Below are 17,578 nucleotides of genomic sequence, written 5' to 3'. Positions count from 1 at the left end.
GCACTTGACTTCAAGACTTACTATCCAGCCACATCATCAAGAGAATAGAGCACTGGAAAATCAAGACACAAATGAATCCATGAAATGGAGAGATGCTTCAGAAGTATACCTATATAAATGTAGTTACCTAGTCATTGACACAGGAGCAATGCAACACAATGAAAAAAAGATAGTTTTTTCAATACATTGTGCTGGAACCACTGGACATTCACATGCTAAAAAATGAATCTAGACATAGATTTTTTGATCTTCCCAAAAATCAACTCAAAATGGATCCCAGGCATATGTACAAAATTATAAAACTCTTAGAAGATAACCTAAGAGAAAAATGAGAAAACCTTGGGTTTGACAATGACTTTCTATGGAATTCAGCTAAAGCACACATGTAAAAGATTTATTAAGCTAGATTTCATTGCAATGTAAAATTTCTGCTCCAGAAAAGGTAATGTAGACATAAAGACCAGTCATACACTGGGCGAGATTGTTTTCCAAAGATAGAGCTTTTACCTAAAATACACAGCACACTTGTAAAAATCACAGTAAGAAAACAATCTGCTTCTGAATTTCTCCTTTTTCTTAGATTTTCAAATATTCTCTATTTCTTTTAACCTATGTTTAAGTTTATATCCTTTAAATTATAACATGCATTTATTAACTTCCATACTACTCCTCCACAGATTTAAGAAAACTTCATCTCCAATAATGTTATCATTTCCTATGCATAGTTAAATAGTATTTTCATTTTATCCTTTTTTCTTTCTAAATTAAATGTTGTCATTCTTTTGTAAGTATTCTTTAATTATTTACCTGTCATGCAGATATATCTTCCTATTATATGTTAATTTACCTTTGAAATTTCATCTTCCTTCTATCCACAATGCGTTTTTGGAATTCTTTTGTAATCTAGTACCATTTCAGTACAGGAGAGGTGCAGAATTTCCTGAGGGAGAAGCAGATCCAGATCTGGTATCTTTAATGTCATATTTTTGGTGACACATTCTTTAATCTGTTTTTCTGAAATGGCTTGATTTTTCTCTTCATTTTTTTGCTTTTTTTTCTTTAAGGTGCTGGATGTTGAACTAGGCACACACTCTAACATAAACACTCCTGCAGTCCACCTTATTCTTTATTTTACTTATATGTCAAGACAATTAAAACAACACAGGAATCTCATATTTCTTGCACTAGTGCTTTAGAAGTTAAATATATTAGTCCACTGCCTTCTGGTTTCCATTTGTGACATTTTTGGGGGGGGATAAATCCTATTGCTCTCCTTTTGAAATATTCTTTTCATGTCCAATTGATTTTAAGATTTTTTCTTACTTCCTATATAGTTTCAACTTGATTTACTGAGTTATGAATTATTTTATCAGTTCAGCTTGGAGATATTGTTCTTTATTTTATAATCCACTTGCCTAATTCATACTGGAAACTCTTTGTTTGTTCTACTCTATGATGTTCTCATTCTTCAATTTGGTACTTTAATAACATCTGTCTACCAAGATTTATATGCTTTTATATGATCTTCACTACCATATTTAGTATTCTAGTATTTAGTATTGACTTTCTGAACCATATATTAGAAAGTTTCACTAATTCTTTCTTTTCCTGATTTGATCTTAATTCCACACTGGAGGATTTAAATTGCAGTAGATTTTGTTCTCTTGAATTTCCCAGGTACTTTCTGGTTTTGATTTGTAATTATGTCTCTGCTGTGTTGATAATATGCAATTACATTATATACTTTGAACTTTGATTCTATAGCCATTTAGAACTAATCATTACATGCTTAATCTGGTAATTTAAATATGAGAGTCTTTAAGATCTAAATCTATTGTGAAATTTACTGGAAAATAAGATATCTGGAATGGCCAAAGCCATACTTAGCAAGATAGGTGAAGCAGGAGGTATCACAATACCAGACCTTTAATTATATTATGGAGCTATAGTAACAAAAACAGCATAGTGTTGACGCTAAAACAGACATAAAAACCAATGGTACAGAATAGAAGACACAGAGACATATGCACATAAATACACTTATCTCATACTAGACAAAAGTGCAAAAAACATTCACTGGTGAAAACAGCCTATTCAATAAATGTCGCTAGGAAAATTGAAAATCCATATGTAACAAAATGAAAATTATCCCCTCTCTCTCACTGAGCACAAATCTCAACTCAATGTGGATCAAAGAATTAGGCACTAGAACAGAGGTCCTTCTTCTAATAAAAGACAAAGTAGGCCCAAATCTTCACCATATTGGCTTAGGATTGGATTTCCTTAATAAGACTCCAAAAGCACAAGAAGTAATTCAAGAATCAACAAATGGTTAGGATTCTAACTAAATAATTTCTTCACAGCAAAGGAAACAATCAATAATGTGAAGAGAGAGCCTACAGAAAGCAAGGAAATCTTTGCCATCTGCACGACAGATAGAGTATTAAACTCCAGGATATACAAAGAACTCAAAAATGGAAACACCAAAAAACAAAATAAGCCAATCAATAAATGGGCTAAGGAACTGAATAGATATTTCACAGAAAAAGAAAAACAGTCCATCAACAAATATATAAAAACATGTTCAACATCTGTAGCAATTAGAGAATTGCCAATCAAAACTACTCTAAGACTTCATCTCATTCCTTTCAGACTGGCAATTGTGAAGAATACAAGCAAGAATAAATGTTGGTGAGAATGTAAGGAAAAAGGGACACTCATAGTTTGCTGGTGGTACTACAAATTGGTGCAACCATTATGGAAAGCAGTATGGAGAGTCCTCCAAAAACTTGGAATGGAAACACCTTTTTTCAGTTATCCCACTCCTTCATCTATTCCTAAAGTAATTAAAATCAGCAAAGTACAGTGATGCAGCCGCATCAATGCTTATAGCAGCTCAACTCACAATAACTACACTATGGAACTAACCTCAGTGTTCTTCAAGAGATGAATGCATAAAAAATGTATATATACAAGTTGGAATATTACTCAGCTTTAAAGAAGAATGAAATGATGCCTTTTGATAGTAAATGGATCAAGATGGAGAATATCCTGCTAATAGAAATAAGCCAATCCACACAACAAAATACTGAATGTTTTCTCTGATATATGGATGCCAATTTGCAATAACAAGAGTAGCTGTCGAAGTATAGAGTTTCTTTGGTTGCCTCAAAGGAGATTGAAAGGAGGGGCAGGCTTACGGGGATAGGAGGAATAGTTGAATGGTTCAGACATTACCTCCCTATATGCATATGGGACTACATGATGGATATGATGTACATAGGGTACGACCAAAAACATGAGATGTTATACTCTATATACATATGATGTGTCAAAGTGCATTCTATTGTCATGTATAACAAATATAAGCAGGATAATAATTATTGGCACCCAGGGACTGGAAGAGGAGGAATGAGAGTTATTACTTTATGGTGACAGAGCTTCTGCTTGGAGTGACAAAACTGTTCTGGAAGAGAAGGATGTACAATATATTGAGTGTAATTAATGCCACTGGTTTGTCCACATAACATGGTTAAAATGGAAATTTTCATGTCACATGTCTTTAACAACAAGAACACTTTATTAAATTTAAGAAATATTTTTATTTTAGAAAATGGAAAAAAGGATATGATCCAGGTCAGTGATGTTAATGGCAACTCCTCTTTTCTTTCTTAGGTGCCCAAATCAGTGGTTTCAATGTAGATAATGGTTTGGCCAGTTTCAAGAACGGGTGCTGTCAGGAAAAGGGGAGAGAGAAAAACATGAAATTTATTAATGGAGAAACAAAACATTTCCTTGCAACTAAGCCTTGAAGACTACTTATGAATACAATTTTCTTAAAAAACACATATGTTAATACCTGCCCAAAACACTACTAATCAGTACATACCTTCCATAGTTGAACACAGTGTTGTTTAATTTTCCTAATTCCCAAACATCAACAGGGAAATAGCTCCTAAATACACTCATGTCAACATTGAATGATACAGTATTTCATAATATACAAAAACGTACTTCAACTATATTAAACATTTCTGAATATATATATATATATATATATACACATATGTATATATTGTAATTGTAGGAGGACACAATACCTTATTTTATTTTTAGTGGTGCTGAGTATCAAAAACAGGGCCTAACATGTGCTAGGCAAGAGCTCTACCACTAACCTACAACCACAGCCCACAATACTAATCTTTTGTTCCTGGCAGATGGAACCCTAAAATGTAGTTGCTGCTTTATTGGTAGTGATGAATGAATAATGAAATGTTATTAACACTGATGCTCTTTCAAAAAGACTCAACATTTTCCAAAATGACATCTTTTACAAATTTACCTATAACAATTCTGTGGCTGATCCCCTTATCTCCACATCCATTTCCAAACATCCATTAACGAAAAAACAGAATATTGGGGAAAGAGTCTCTGCATTTGGAAGTTCTGGAGTTCCATTTCTTGCAATCAGCTCTAAGGCCTAAAAATAGAACAGTATCTGTGACCTTCTTTTGGGGGTAATGACAGGGGGAGGGGTTAGTTAGGGGGTGATGGCAGGATTGCTTTATCGTGAGCTACATCCCTAACACTTTTTTACATGGTTTTGAGACTGGGTCTCACCAAATTGTTGAGGCTGGGTCAAACTTGTGATTTTCTTTCTTTGGCCTCCTCAGTCACCATGATTACAGGTGTGCAAACATTGCATAAGGTAGTCCTGACAGTCTAAATGCAGCTCAACAAAGTTATAATGTACTCTATCAAGTTTATGGAACTTTCCTGTGAGTGTGTGTGTGTGTGTGTGTGTGAGTGTGATTGTGTGTGTGTGTGTGTGTGTGTGTGTGTGAGAGAGAGAGAGAGAGAGAGTGTGTGTGTTTATGTGTGGTCCTGGGATCAAATCCAGGGCCTTTTGCATGCTGGGCAAGCACTCTGTCGGAGGACATCTTCAGTCCTCCTTAATTCTTCAGAGATAATCACTAAATACTAAAGTGAGCTCCTGATTATCTTTACCTTTATGAATTTTGTAACCGCTCACCTTCACTTCCTTTATTTCCTCTCTCTCTCTCTCTCTCTCTCTCTCTCTCTCTCTCCTTTCCTCTCTTTCTCTTCTCTTCCTATTCAGTGGGAGCTGTAAGAATTGAACCAGGCATACTCTAGGCAAGTATGTGCTCCACCACTGAGCTGCACCCCAGCCCTCTATTTCATTTATTTTGAGACAGGGTATCTCTAAGTTGCCCAGGCAGGCCTCAAACTTGAGATCTTCCTGCCTCTGCCTCTCCAGAAGTTGAGATTACAGGTGTGTGCCACTAGGCCTGGAAAGTTCATCTTTTCTGTGTTCATTTATGAATGCACTACATCGCTCATAAGAAAACAAAAAGCAACAAATGAAAAACGCCACTATGGTATACAAAAATACAAATAACAGTGATGTCAATTCTTCTATAAACATGTACAATCCTGGTAAACTTTTGCAAGCTATTTAAAACTCTGTTCCTTTACTAGTTATATGCCTGCTTTGTCATCCCTAATAACACATCATAAAATGGATAAATTGAACAGTGACTTATAAGTGTTTTCGTAATTTAAACCCCATTCAGAAAATGATTGTAATCTTTCACTTTTGATTTTATATGTAAATTTCTGGAAATGAAATTATATCTAATTAATCGCCTACTTTGAAATGAAGCAGACAACACAGACCATCGCTGAGTTGCCATGTGAGACAGGAGAAACACTTTAATAAATCTCACTGACCTCCTTTAATATTGAAGACACAACCAGAGAGCAAGCAAATGTATTTTCCAAATGCCTACCTGATCTTAAAATGTGGATCCTATACTGTTACCATATTAGATACTCATTTTCTTATTAATAGCCTGCATTTCTGTACAGAATACTTATCACAAATGATGTATATGTGTACATACATATCTCTATATAAAAACATTTTGTGCTTTTGTGTGGTCCTGGGGATTGAGTGCTGGGGACTCATGAAGGCTAGGCAAGGACACAACCACTGAACTACAACTTCAGCCTAAGAAGAATGTAATTTTAAGAAGACCACTGTATTCTTTCATGGATGGTCCTTGAAACAGTGTTGTACCTAAAAACACTGAGAAACCCAGATCACTTAGATTTTCTCGAGCATTAATTTTATTCTAAGACCTCAAGACTCAGAAATCAATTTCAGATTAAGATCTCAAGACTGTTGGAAACCCCTATATCTCTATCAGAAGGGATAAGGATGGGAGCCCATAAAATACTCAAGCTCAGTATTATCAACCAAACCACCAAGAGTCCCCCCTCCCCTGCCCCCATCTCCTCCCCACCTTGACATCTGACTCAATTTACTCTTTACTTTCATTTATGTTAATGATCATAAGCAGCCCAGGACTCACAGTCCTCCCCCAGTATTTCCACCTTAATGCCCATGTGGCTCTGAACATGCTCCTTACTTTTACCAGCTGTGCATTCAGGGGAACATTTCTTCTCTCCCAACCGTAGGTCTAGAGATGAAGAAAGTGTTCTTTTGGCTTCTCATTGTTCTCTGAAGTCTTCACCCTTCTATTTCTGCAATATGCAGGCTTTTGACGACAAATCTACATTTCCTTGTTTTCAATGCTTACTAATCACCAGGTCATTCCCTCCTCACTTTCTCGGAATCACAGCTCTTTGCACTGTTACCTCTCACATTACTCCTGTCCTGATTGGTGGCTACTTCAATAGCTACACAGATGCCTGCTGCAGTTCCTTGTCCTCTGCTCTCATGCTCTCAGGAGCTTGCCTTTCTCACCTTATACACTATGTCCTTCCCTCTACCAGGAGACACAGCAGCAACTACCACCCTCACCTTTTGGTTGCCTCTACCTCCTATCTTTTGTATTCCCAGTACTCCAAGGTCAGCAATCCTCTGACTCCACTGTGACCTAGATTCCCATAGGACTTTCAGAGTTCATCGTTCCTTTCACATGTCACCTCTATGACCCTCTCCCACTCAATGTAGTGGATAAACACCACTTATCTGCGATGGCTGGCATCACTTACCATTGACATCCACTAACCTCATATGGGCTGTTAGTGCCTTCAGTTGTCACACTACATCTCCCTACTCCACTCACTCTCCTACTCTCCATTCCTGTCCTAAGACACATGCACTAAGTTGTCATGTGTCCTAGCTGCTGCTTGGCTCTTGCAATTTCTCAGACTTCCCTTATTTTTGGTGACTGTAGAGAGTTTTCAGGAGCACCGGTCAGGTGCTATATAATCCTTTGTAGGATACCCCTCTAATATAATGTATCTGACTTTTTCATGGTTATCTCAAAATTATAGGTTTTTGAGAGGAAGGTCTCAGAGTTAGCATTGCCAATTTCTTTATTTTATCTTCTCTTGCAGTACTGGGGATTGATCCCTGGAGGTCTCTCCCACTGAGTTCCAGCCCCAGTCCTTTTTATTTTATAGTTTGAGACAGGGTATCACTACATTGTGGAGTCTATCTTCCAAATTGTGACCCTCTTGCCTCCACCCCTCACATAGCTTGGCCACCATGCCTGGCAACACTACCTTTTTCATTGCATCATATTTGGGGACATACTTACAACATGACTCATGACTGCTGCGGTTGACCTTATCACCTGACCAAGGTCTTGTTAAGTGTTTCCACTGGGAAGCATCTCTTCCCTTTCCATACTCTGTTCACTGGAAGTCACTCTATTCAGTCCATACTTGAGTTATCCTCTACTTCCTGAAGAGTGGAGCATCCACATAAACTTTTAGAATTTTTCAGCCTGGGTGACTGATCTGTCTCCTCTCCGAAATGTATTTATTCAATCATTTATATCAGCATGGACTCACAAATATTTATTTTAAATTTCAAGTTATGATTCCTTACAACTGTATTTTGATGTTCAAATTGTCCCTGCTTTGGTTAAGCTGCTCTTTCAGTTGACCCTATGATATACCTCCCTCAGTCTGGCCTCTTTTTAAAATTTGCAAGTTTATTTTAAATTGATTACTAATAATTATATAATGTGATGTTTTGATGTTGTATGCATTACAGCATTGCTTTTTTATTTAATGATTTATTTTTGTGGTGCCAGGGATTGAACTCAGGGCCTTACACACACTAACACACTAGGCAAATCTCTACCACTGAGACATTTGCAGCCCAGCATTCCTCCACTCCCTTTTTATTTTATTACTCTTTAGTTATTAGTCACAACTCTCTCATTTACTATTTAATGTTTGAATCTTTGAATGATCATACTCTACCCTTCTACCTTCAAGTGGTACACCAGACTTCTAGGTTTTTTTCCCTTGGCTCTGAAGCTTTTGTTTGTCATTTCACAAATGCATATCTCCAGCATCACTGTTATTATTCTTAAATAATCAGTTTTAATTTTTAAAGATATTTACATAACAAAAATTAATATATTTACCCATACAGTTAGAAGTACATTCAACTTTCATGTGTTTGAGAAAGGTGTTATTTAGCTATCAAAACATAGATTTCCTGGTTGATTTTTTTTCAGAACCTCATTCCACATTTACTAAAACATTTGAAACTATCTCCCAGCTCACTGATTGTATTGCATTTAAAGTTATTTTTCACCTCTTTTTGCTTCACTATGGCTCTTTTCTATTGCTATGATAATCTATTACTAATCCATTCTCAAATATAATACTTTCCATAATGTGCTATTCAGTGTGGTGTCAATGGGACAAAAATTCCTGAAGAGAAAAACAGGAACAGGTATTGGGCTCACAGTTTCAGAGGTTTAGTCCATGGTGCATGGATTCCTTTGCTGTGACTCAAGGTGAAGCAGAACATCATGTCAGAGGGCATGATGGAGGAGTGCTGCTCTGCTCCAGGTGGCCACAACCTACAGAGTGGGAGAAAGCGAAAACGGGGAGCATGGAAAATGAACCCTTGGAGGGCAGCCCCCAGGGTCCTATCTCATCCAGTCACACAGTAACAGGAAAATAAACAATAATTGATATAAGACTCAGTGAATAACTCTCCAATGGTAAGGAGTCCTGAAAATACATTTAAAAACTCCTGAATTGATCATTAAATGGGCAAATTTTATTGTATGAAAATTATACTTCAATACAGTTGTTAAAATGTAAAGGAAACTATACCTGCCAATCTGTATTAAATTAAAACATTGTTTAAGATACTTTTTTCAGAGATTTCCCTACCAAGGAACAGGAGGATAATGAGCAACCAAACATGGCAACTAGGAAAAGCACTATTTTTGACATGTCCTAAGGGTATACCAGATTAAAGTATAAAAGATCAAGATCAATATTACTTGCAAAGAAGTGGGCTTCTTCCTTGAACAAAGCCTTTAATTCATTGATGATGTAAACACATTAAGCATAATTGATTCCAACCGTATATGATTTTAACTTAAAGTATTTTTAAAAACCAGATATATGACTTTAGAGACAGAGAAACATAGTAAATTAAAATAACATCCCTCCTGGGCTCGTAATTGGCAAAATCTACACTAAGATAAACAGGGCACATGATCTTGAATCTTTCAACTACAATGCAAGGAAGAGAAACAGAAGAAACCGTGTGGGGAAGGAGAGTCTAAATCTCAAAAGACCTTCCAGAGATGGCTGAACCAACTGTAACACGTGAACTTGATTTCGATGCTGATTTAAACAAACTATTTTAAAATCCATTATATTCCAATTCTTAACCAATGATATTCTAATTATGAAGTATAAATCCTTTCAGTTTTAATGTTTATTTTTATGTATTTACATGTTTGACAGATTTCATTTTTTGAGTAGAAAACTTCTTTCATTGCAAGGTCTGTGCATCTATATAGAAAAACTTCCTTCTAGGCCACTGACAATGAATATATCCCTAGCATAAACATGTTTACAAATCTACACCTTTTCCATCAAACCTGTAAATCATTTAAGTCAGTGAGGAGAAAAAGTCCCAAGAAAATGTAACAACAAATTTCATTGTCATGTTTAATTATAATGTATTAAAAAATGGGAAAAAAAATAGAAAACTTCCAATTCCATTTCTAAGCAATCTATGAGATTAATGAAATACTCAGATTCCAAATGATGGTGAAGAGCCACCCAAACAGTTCACAAAAAACAGAATCTCTGCAGGACAGAGGAAGGACAAGAAGTATATTAGCCTTGAATACATTCCAGAAACAATCTTTTTATCTAGTAGTGCTTCACAACTTTCTATGTGAGTCAGTCTTTTACCACTGTCTGATATCTTACCAGGAAGAGTACAATTGAGATAATTCTGCTTTGCTCTGTTGAACCCACAGAATTTTAAGACATTAAGCAGAAATCCCGGAGTCTTTCCTTGCCCTCCTTTGGTGATATTGGAGGTGTGTAACAACGGAGCCCCCTTCTCTGGCATACCCTGACAAAAAGAAATTCAGAAATGACTGGTGGTTTGATTGCTCTAACAAAATCACTTTTCAGAGATAAATATCAAAATACATAAAACAAACCAATATACATAATTTTAGATTCTACTAACTGATCTACTTTCCTAGAGATCTGCTTTCCTAGATCTGCTTTGCAAATGAGCAGGCAACATCAAAACAGGGTAGTGGGAATGGAGTGCTGGGTTTGTTTGGGGAGAGGGACAGAAGTGTAAAACCTGCATTTCCTCCTGTTCATTACCAACGGGAGTACTCCTAATTTAAAACCTTAAGCCAAAAGCAAAACTCAGATTACAGGAAATCAGATAAAGGATGCTTGTCTGGTTCTAGTCTAGAATTTCCACAAATATAGAACACAGGATTTCCATCTTCATCCTTTCAGGACATAAAAATTTGGGGCTTCAAAAATAGGAACAGAACTTATATACTGTTAAATATTTAACTTTTTTTTTGGGGGGGGGGGCGAGTAGAAAGAATTGAACTCACAGGCACTCAGCAACTGAATGACAGGCCAGTCCTTTATGTATTTTATTTAGAGACAGGTGTTGTGGAGTTCCTTAGCACCAAGGTTTTGTTGAGACTTGCTTTCACTTCGCCATTCTCCTGCCTCAGCCTCCTCAGTTACTGGGATGACAGGCAAAGGCAGCCATGCCCGGCCTGTTTTATACCTGAAAATGAATCTAACCATAGCCTTGTGTCTATATGTGGAAATAGGCCACCAAAAAGATAACAAGTCCCAACACTGGACAAAATGTATTTAAAGAACAGGGTTTTTTTTGGTGGGGGTTACATTTTTAGTAGTGGGATTGAATTTAAGGGTACTGCACCAGAGTGTCACAGGGTGTATTTTATTTAGAGACAGGGTCTCACTGTGTTGCATAGCACCTTGCTTTTTTGAGACCTGTTGGACTCACAATCTGCCTGTCTCAGCCTACTCTGCCTCTGGGATTACAGGTGTGCTCCAGTGTGCCTAGAAAGAACAGATTTAATAGAAAATGTGACTTTAAACAACAAGAAATGATCTTCAGTTCCCACCACCTTGACTGAAGCTCCTCAAATAAGAAAGCAGTGTCCTCCACCAATGACAGTCAGGTATGGTGACACAGGCCTGTAATCTGACGGATTGTGCCTGAGGCAGGAGGACCAGCTCCCTCCATTTACTAAAACTGTTGTCTCAAGAGATGGGAATGCACCTCAGTGTCGGAGCCCTGCTTAGGTTCAACCGCAGAATCCACAAAAATTGGGAAGGCTGAAGCAATGGGAGATGGACCCCAATTTCAAACGAGTACCATGGGAAAAGACTTTCTTAATACCATTGCGTTTCTGGGAGGTAATATTATGGATAGTTTAAGTTGTTATGTGTGTAATTTAGTTTTCACGTGCAGATGATAAACATGGACTCCTTCTGTAGTAGAAAGGCCCTGCAAGGGTGACAATGTCTCACTGATAACACACCCACCATCATCTCACTGGTCCCAGAAGTGGAACAAAACATAATGAAGAGCACTAATCATAAGACATGCCTCCCATATTTCCTTTACTCCTGAAAACAACCCACTGTGTTAAGATACCATCTCTGCCTGGGCTGGGGATGTGGCTCATGGTAGAGCACTTGCCTAGCATGTGGAGGCCCTGGTTCAATCCCCAGCACTAACAACAATAACAAAAGATATTATCTCTGCTTTACACATGAAGCTTGGAGAGACTAAGTTAGTACCCTCAGGACACTTAACCAGCACAGAGCAGAACTAAGTTTCCTAGGGAGTTTATGTGACTAGAAAACTGCTATTCACTTCTATGCTATGCCATCACCAAAACAAGAAATAGCTATTCACAGTCTGCTCCACTGTGCCCAGCGAAACATTACAGTTTTTCCCCCAAAATCCATTCAAAATGATCCAGTAGTCCATTAAATGGTCGTGCCATATTTTAAGCAATTTCCTACCAATCACCCTTATGTTGATTTTTAGCTCCTTTTTGCTGTCTAAATAATGGGACAAAGTCCTTACTCTGTGCTATTCTATTGTTTCCCTAGGACACACTTGCTAAATGTTACATTTCTGGCTGGAAATGTATACACACTAAACTAACATTTTTATTTGTTGCTTGGTATATATACATAAAAAGTTTTAAAACATTTTTGTTTTTATTCTTTTTATGGTGCTGGGAATTGAATCCAGTTCCTTCAGCTTGCTAAGCACATGCTAACCACTACAAAAATTACACCTAATGTCCCAAAATTTTAATTTTATGGAGTCAAATTGCTTGGTTCTCCCCCATGTCCTGCTGTGGAGATTGAATCCATAGGGCTTTAACACTGAGCTGCATCACCAGTGCCCCCAGCTTTTTTTTTTTTTCTTTCTTTCTTTTTTTTTTTATTGTAAACAAATGGGATACATATATTGTTTCTCTGTTTGTACATGGAGTAAAGGCATACCATTTGTGTAATCATAAATTTACATAGGGTAATGTTGTTGGATTCATTCTGTTATTTTTTCCCTTCCCCCCAACCCTCCCACCCCTCTTTTCCCTCTGTACCGTCCTTCCTTCCTCCATTCTTGTCCCATCCCTCACCCTAACTCTAACCCTAACACTAACTCCTCCCTCCCCCCATTATGTGTCATCATCCACTAATTAGCGATATCATTCGTTCTTTTGTTTTCTGAGATTGGCTTATCTCACTCAGCATGATATTCTCCAAGCTTTTTTTACAAAATTGGAGACAAGAGTCTAATATCCCAATGCCTGTCTCAAATTTGTAATCGTCCTACCTCAGCCTCTGGAGTCTCTGTGATTACAGGTGTGAGTCTTGCAGCCTGGCTTCACAAGTTGTCGTACTTTTTGTTCTACTTCAGTTTGGGAAGCAGAGAGCCCAGAGCTCTCATCCAGGAGCCTCATCCAGTCTGCAGTTTCCTGTGCCCCACATCTTGGCGCAAGAACCTACAAAAGCAAGAAACAGTGAAATTCCCAGAGACCCCAAGATTTTAGTGGAGAAAACCCCAAAGGAAAGGATCAATGTGTGTTAGGGCCGGGGAGCTAGAGTAGGGACCAGGGAAGAAGACCTAGCATTACCTTTCCCCACCAGCCCCAGTGTCCCCACTTAAGCCCCTGGTTAACCCACTCACTTGGGTCCAAGTGGTGCACAGAGGGTGTATACCAGTTCCAGGCCCATCCCTGGTCAAACAGGTTGTCCTGCTAGAGGGAGATGGGTGTAGATGTTCAGAGACAGGTTTGCTGAGGGCGAGGATGAACGATGCCTACCCTTCTTAGCCTTACCCAGCGCGCTTACCCAGGCATCGGAGATCCAGCTCTGAAGGCACAGATCTAATTTTACTTAGGTTTGCACAGGACATATATAGACACATCATCCAATCAGGTTAACAGGCTTATTAAAGTATAACAGAGTCAGCCTATAGGTGAATATAAACCGAGGATCCAAGTAGTGTAAACAAACCAAGCATGCCTAAGCAATTCTGCCCAGCAACAGGTCTGAGACAAAGGACTAGGGGAATGGCAAGCTCCTGCACACAGCATGAGGCAAGGCAGCTCAGGCAGCTCACATCACAGCTTTCTGTGATGCATGTCAGAACGAGGCCTCCCCTCAGCTCAAACTCAGCCACAACAGCTGCAAAGACCTTCATTCCATGGCGAGTCTTTAGCATGAACTCAGTTTCTCTGTCCAGACTGTTCGGCTTACTTAGACCATGGTGTCAGTGACTGCTGCCAGATAAGCTTGAGGAATGTTCCCTACAGATGGGGATCAAAGAGGAGCTCAGAACCAGCAAGACTGAGCAAGGCCATCTCCCAGGACCCTCCCTAAGTTGGTCAGTTTAGCCTGGGCCTCCTCACAGGCCTGTGGCCAAACTCCAAGGACAGGGGAGCGCAAGAGAGACCCAGGGGCTTCTGCCTTCCAGCACGCCTAGGAAGAGTGACCTCCCTCAACCCACTTGTGAGCAGCTCTCCCCAGAGGAGAGCTCACACTGCAAACCTCTCCTGTCTCCTCAGGGCTCTCTCATCACCTTCTACCTCCCTCTGCCACCTCCTTCTGTGTCTCCATTGGCCACAGTTGTCTTCCTGCCTCATCCTTCGGGACACCCATTAAGATCTTCCTTGTGCTGCTAAACTGATCCAATGATGGTGTCACCACCTGCTCCCACTTCACTTTCTTCATCTTTGAATTTTCTAAACTGTCACTTCACTGAATTTCACTCTTAGGGAGGGCAGAGTAGCAGGAATGACCAATTACATTTTTCTACTGAAAACTCACATGACCCAGGGAAACCTGGGCTGAAGGCTTTTAATCCACAAGCAGAAAAGGTCACACTGAAAGTCATGTTCTCCCCTGGACACTGACTGGCTTCTCCCCTCCCTTTTTCCACTTTGTGTTTCCCCTGATTTCATTCATCAGACTCGACAGCTACCTCCCCACTGCCCAAGACCAGGTTCAGCCTCACCCCAACCTCAGGTGCTTTAGCTAGAAAATATTCTGCTACAATGGGAAGTGGCCCACAGCACCCCTGTCCACCCTCACTCCTCCCAATGCCCATGCAAGAACACTTTGAACGTCAGCCCAACCTTCAAAATATTTAGCTGCCAAGATGCAATCACATCAATGTTCAGAGCTGCTCAATTCACAAAACCTAGATTGTGCTACCAACCCAGATGCCCTTCAATTAATGAATGAATAAAGAAACTGTAGTATATACACACAGTAGAATATTACTCAGCTATAAAGAAGAATAAAATTATGGCATTTGCTGGTATATGGATGGAGTTGGAGAATATCATGCTAAGTGTATAAGCCAAGCACAAAAACTCAAATGCCAAATGTTTTTTTTGATAGGTGGATGATGATATATAATGGGGGGTAGTGACAGGGAGGGACAAGAGAAAAATGGAGAAACTTTGGAATGTGAAGAGGAAAATAGGTGGGAGGGGTTGGGGGAGGGACAGATAGTAGACTGAGACAAACGTTATAATTCTATGTCGTGATATGATTACAGGAATGGTATGAATCTACAGTGTGTACAACCATAGAAATGAAAAGTTGTACCCCCAATGTGTACGATGAATCAGAATGCTCTGTGTAAAAATATCAATTTTAAAAAATGCAGGCTGCAGGCTAGCCCACCACCCCCCCCATAAAAAAAAAAAGAAGTGTGTTTAAAGAAGCCAATCCCAAAGAATCAAAGTTCATATGTTTTCTCTAATAATTGGATGATGAAACATAGCAGGGGCAGGGCAGTTTAAGGGAAGAATGGAGGGACACTGGATTGTGTAGAGGGAAATGAGTGGAGGGGAGAGGGTGTGAAAGGGAAAGGTGGTGGAAAAAGAGAATCATCATTACCCTATATCATATATGATTATATGAGTGGTGTGACTCTTCAGCATGTAAAACCAGAGAAATGAAAATTTGTACTCCATTTGTGTACAATGAGTTAACATACAAAAATAAAAATTGAATGAAACAAGACACTACAATACTGTCAGGTGCAATGGCACACACCTTTAATCCCAATGACTTAGAAGGCTAAGGTAGGAGGATCACAAGTTCAAGGTCAGCCTTAAAGATTTAGCAAGGCCTTCAGCAAATTAGTGAGACCCGACCTCAAAACAAAATATCATAAGGAATGGGGTGTAGCTTCAGTGTAAAGCACTCCTGGCTTTAATCCCTGTAAAGAAAAAGTAAATTAATTAATTGCAGAATATTTTTTAAAACTTTACATAACTGCTAATATTATAGAAATAATTTTTGATTAGATGTGTATAAAGGATATAATATATGGGTTGTACGGAAGGTATAGAAAAATGTTGAAGGAATGATAATAACTTTTCTAGAACTGAGCTCTGAATTTGACTTCCTTCCTCTCCCCAAATGGAACCCTCTCAGGCATGAGTAGAATCCAAGAGTTTGGAAGTAGCCAGTCCAGATTCTATCACTGGCTCCTCTCCTGGGGTTCCTGCTCTAATTCTATGTCTCAAATGCCCTCATACTACATAGGACCAAAATCCAGGGGCATCATCTGCTTGTCCCATCTTCTACCCAACTTCCTGCTGCCTCTCCTTCTTCCTCTTATCTTGGGGGAATCAGGGCATCAGGATTCTCTCTGTTCCTTTATCTCTTTTCATCTATTGCAAATATTGAATTCTCATGTTTGTTGGGGACTCATCAGATTTCTTTTCTTTGTGTGCTGGGGATTGAAGAACCTAGGGCCTTGCACATATGAAGCACATGCTCTACCACACAGATACAATCCCAGGCAGAAATGGTTAAGGAAATCAAAAATACCTCAGTCAAATGGGGCAAGGAAGCACCCACCTGTAATCCTAGCAACTCAGGACATCGAGGCAGGAGGATCACAATTTCAAGACCAGCCTCAGCAACTTAGTGAGACCCTGCTTCAAAATAAGAACTTGAAGGGCCTGGGGATGTAGCTCAGTAGGATAGTGCCCCTGGGTTTAATACCCAGTAGCAAAGAAAAAAAAATCCAGTCACTGCACTGGGGGTTGAAGCACACTGCAAACAGCAGGGCCAGCCTACTTTCAGTGTGGTGAGTGCATCTGCAACACGAGGCCTGAGCACCATGTGGAGTGGCCAGGGAAGTGCAGAGAGAGGGGATCATGGGAAACATGTGGGCAACCCAGCCCACAGCACCCAGGTTCATGCAGAGGAGAAGCCCTGAATATTAGCAATAAGACATGCAAGAGGATTATTTCAGCTTCTGGTTGCAGAGGCTGTGTCCTGTCCAGAAAGAACACTCTGGAGGATGTCTTCTGACTTTGCCCAATGATGTGAGACCACCATGACAGTCAGAGCAAGTCTGGGCTGATGTGGGACGGGGAATGAAGAATGGACTAGGTGAGCAGGATCAGCTCCACCAGGGAATAAGACATAGAGGGTACAACAGGTGGAGTTGACACCTACGACATGAAGGGTGGGGGTCACTTGGATTTAAGATGAGACACAATCATGTGTAGACGACCAAAAGATGGAATGGTAGTAACAGAAGCAGCCACTTTTTGGTACCATTCACTGTTTTCATACATACATATACACAGACTGTTCTCATTCCTACATGATTCCGGAAAGAGAAAAACCACAAGGACTTAGGGAGAGAAACTGACAACAAATGATGAAAGGCTCTTCTGGG

General features: G+C 39.2%; 1 protein-coding gene across 1 annotated transcript in view; it reads right to left on the bottom strand.

The window, feature by feature from the left end:
- The window catches only part of LOC124993680 (serine/threonine-protein kinase PAK 2-like), a 255,555-nt gene that overhangs the window by 236,555 nt on the left and 1,422 nt on the right, over positions 1–17,578 (bottom strand). The window contains 2 exon segments of the mRNA XM_047565498.1: positions 10,255–10,402; positions 13,266–13,367. Coding sequence (XP_047421454.1) covers positions 10,255–10,402; positions 13,266–13,367 — 250 coding nt within the window.

The sequence above is a fragment of the Sciurus carolinensis genome, chromosome 9 (genome assembly GCF_902686445.1).
Source record: "Sciurus carolinensis chromosome 9, mSciCar1.2, whole genome shotgun sequence".
NCBI classification, from domain to species: Eukaryota; Metazoa; Chordata; class Mammalia; order Rodentia; family Sciuridae; genus Sciurus; species Sciurus carolinensis.
The sequence above is the reverse complement of the archived record's forward strand: the minus strand, read 5'-3'. Positions and strand labels throughout refer to the sequence as shown.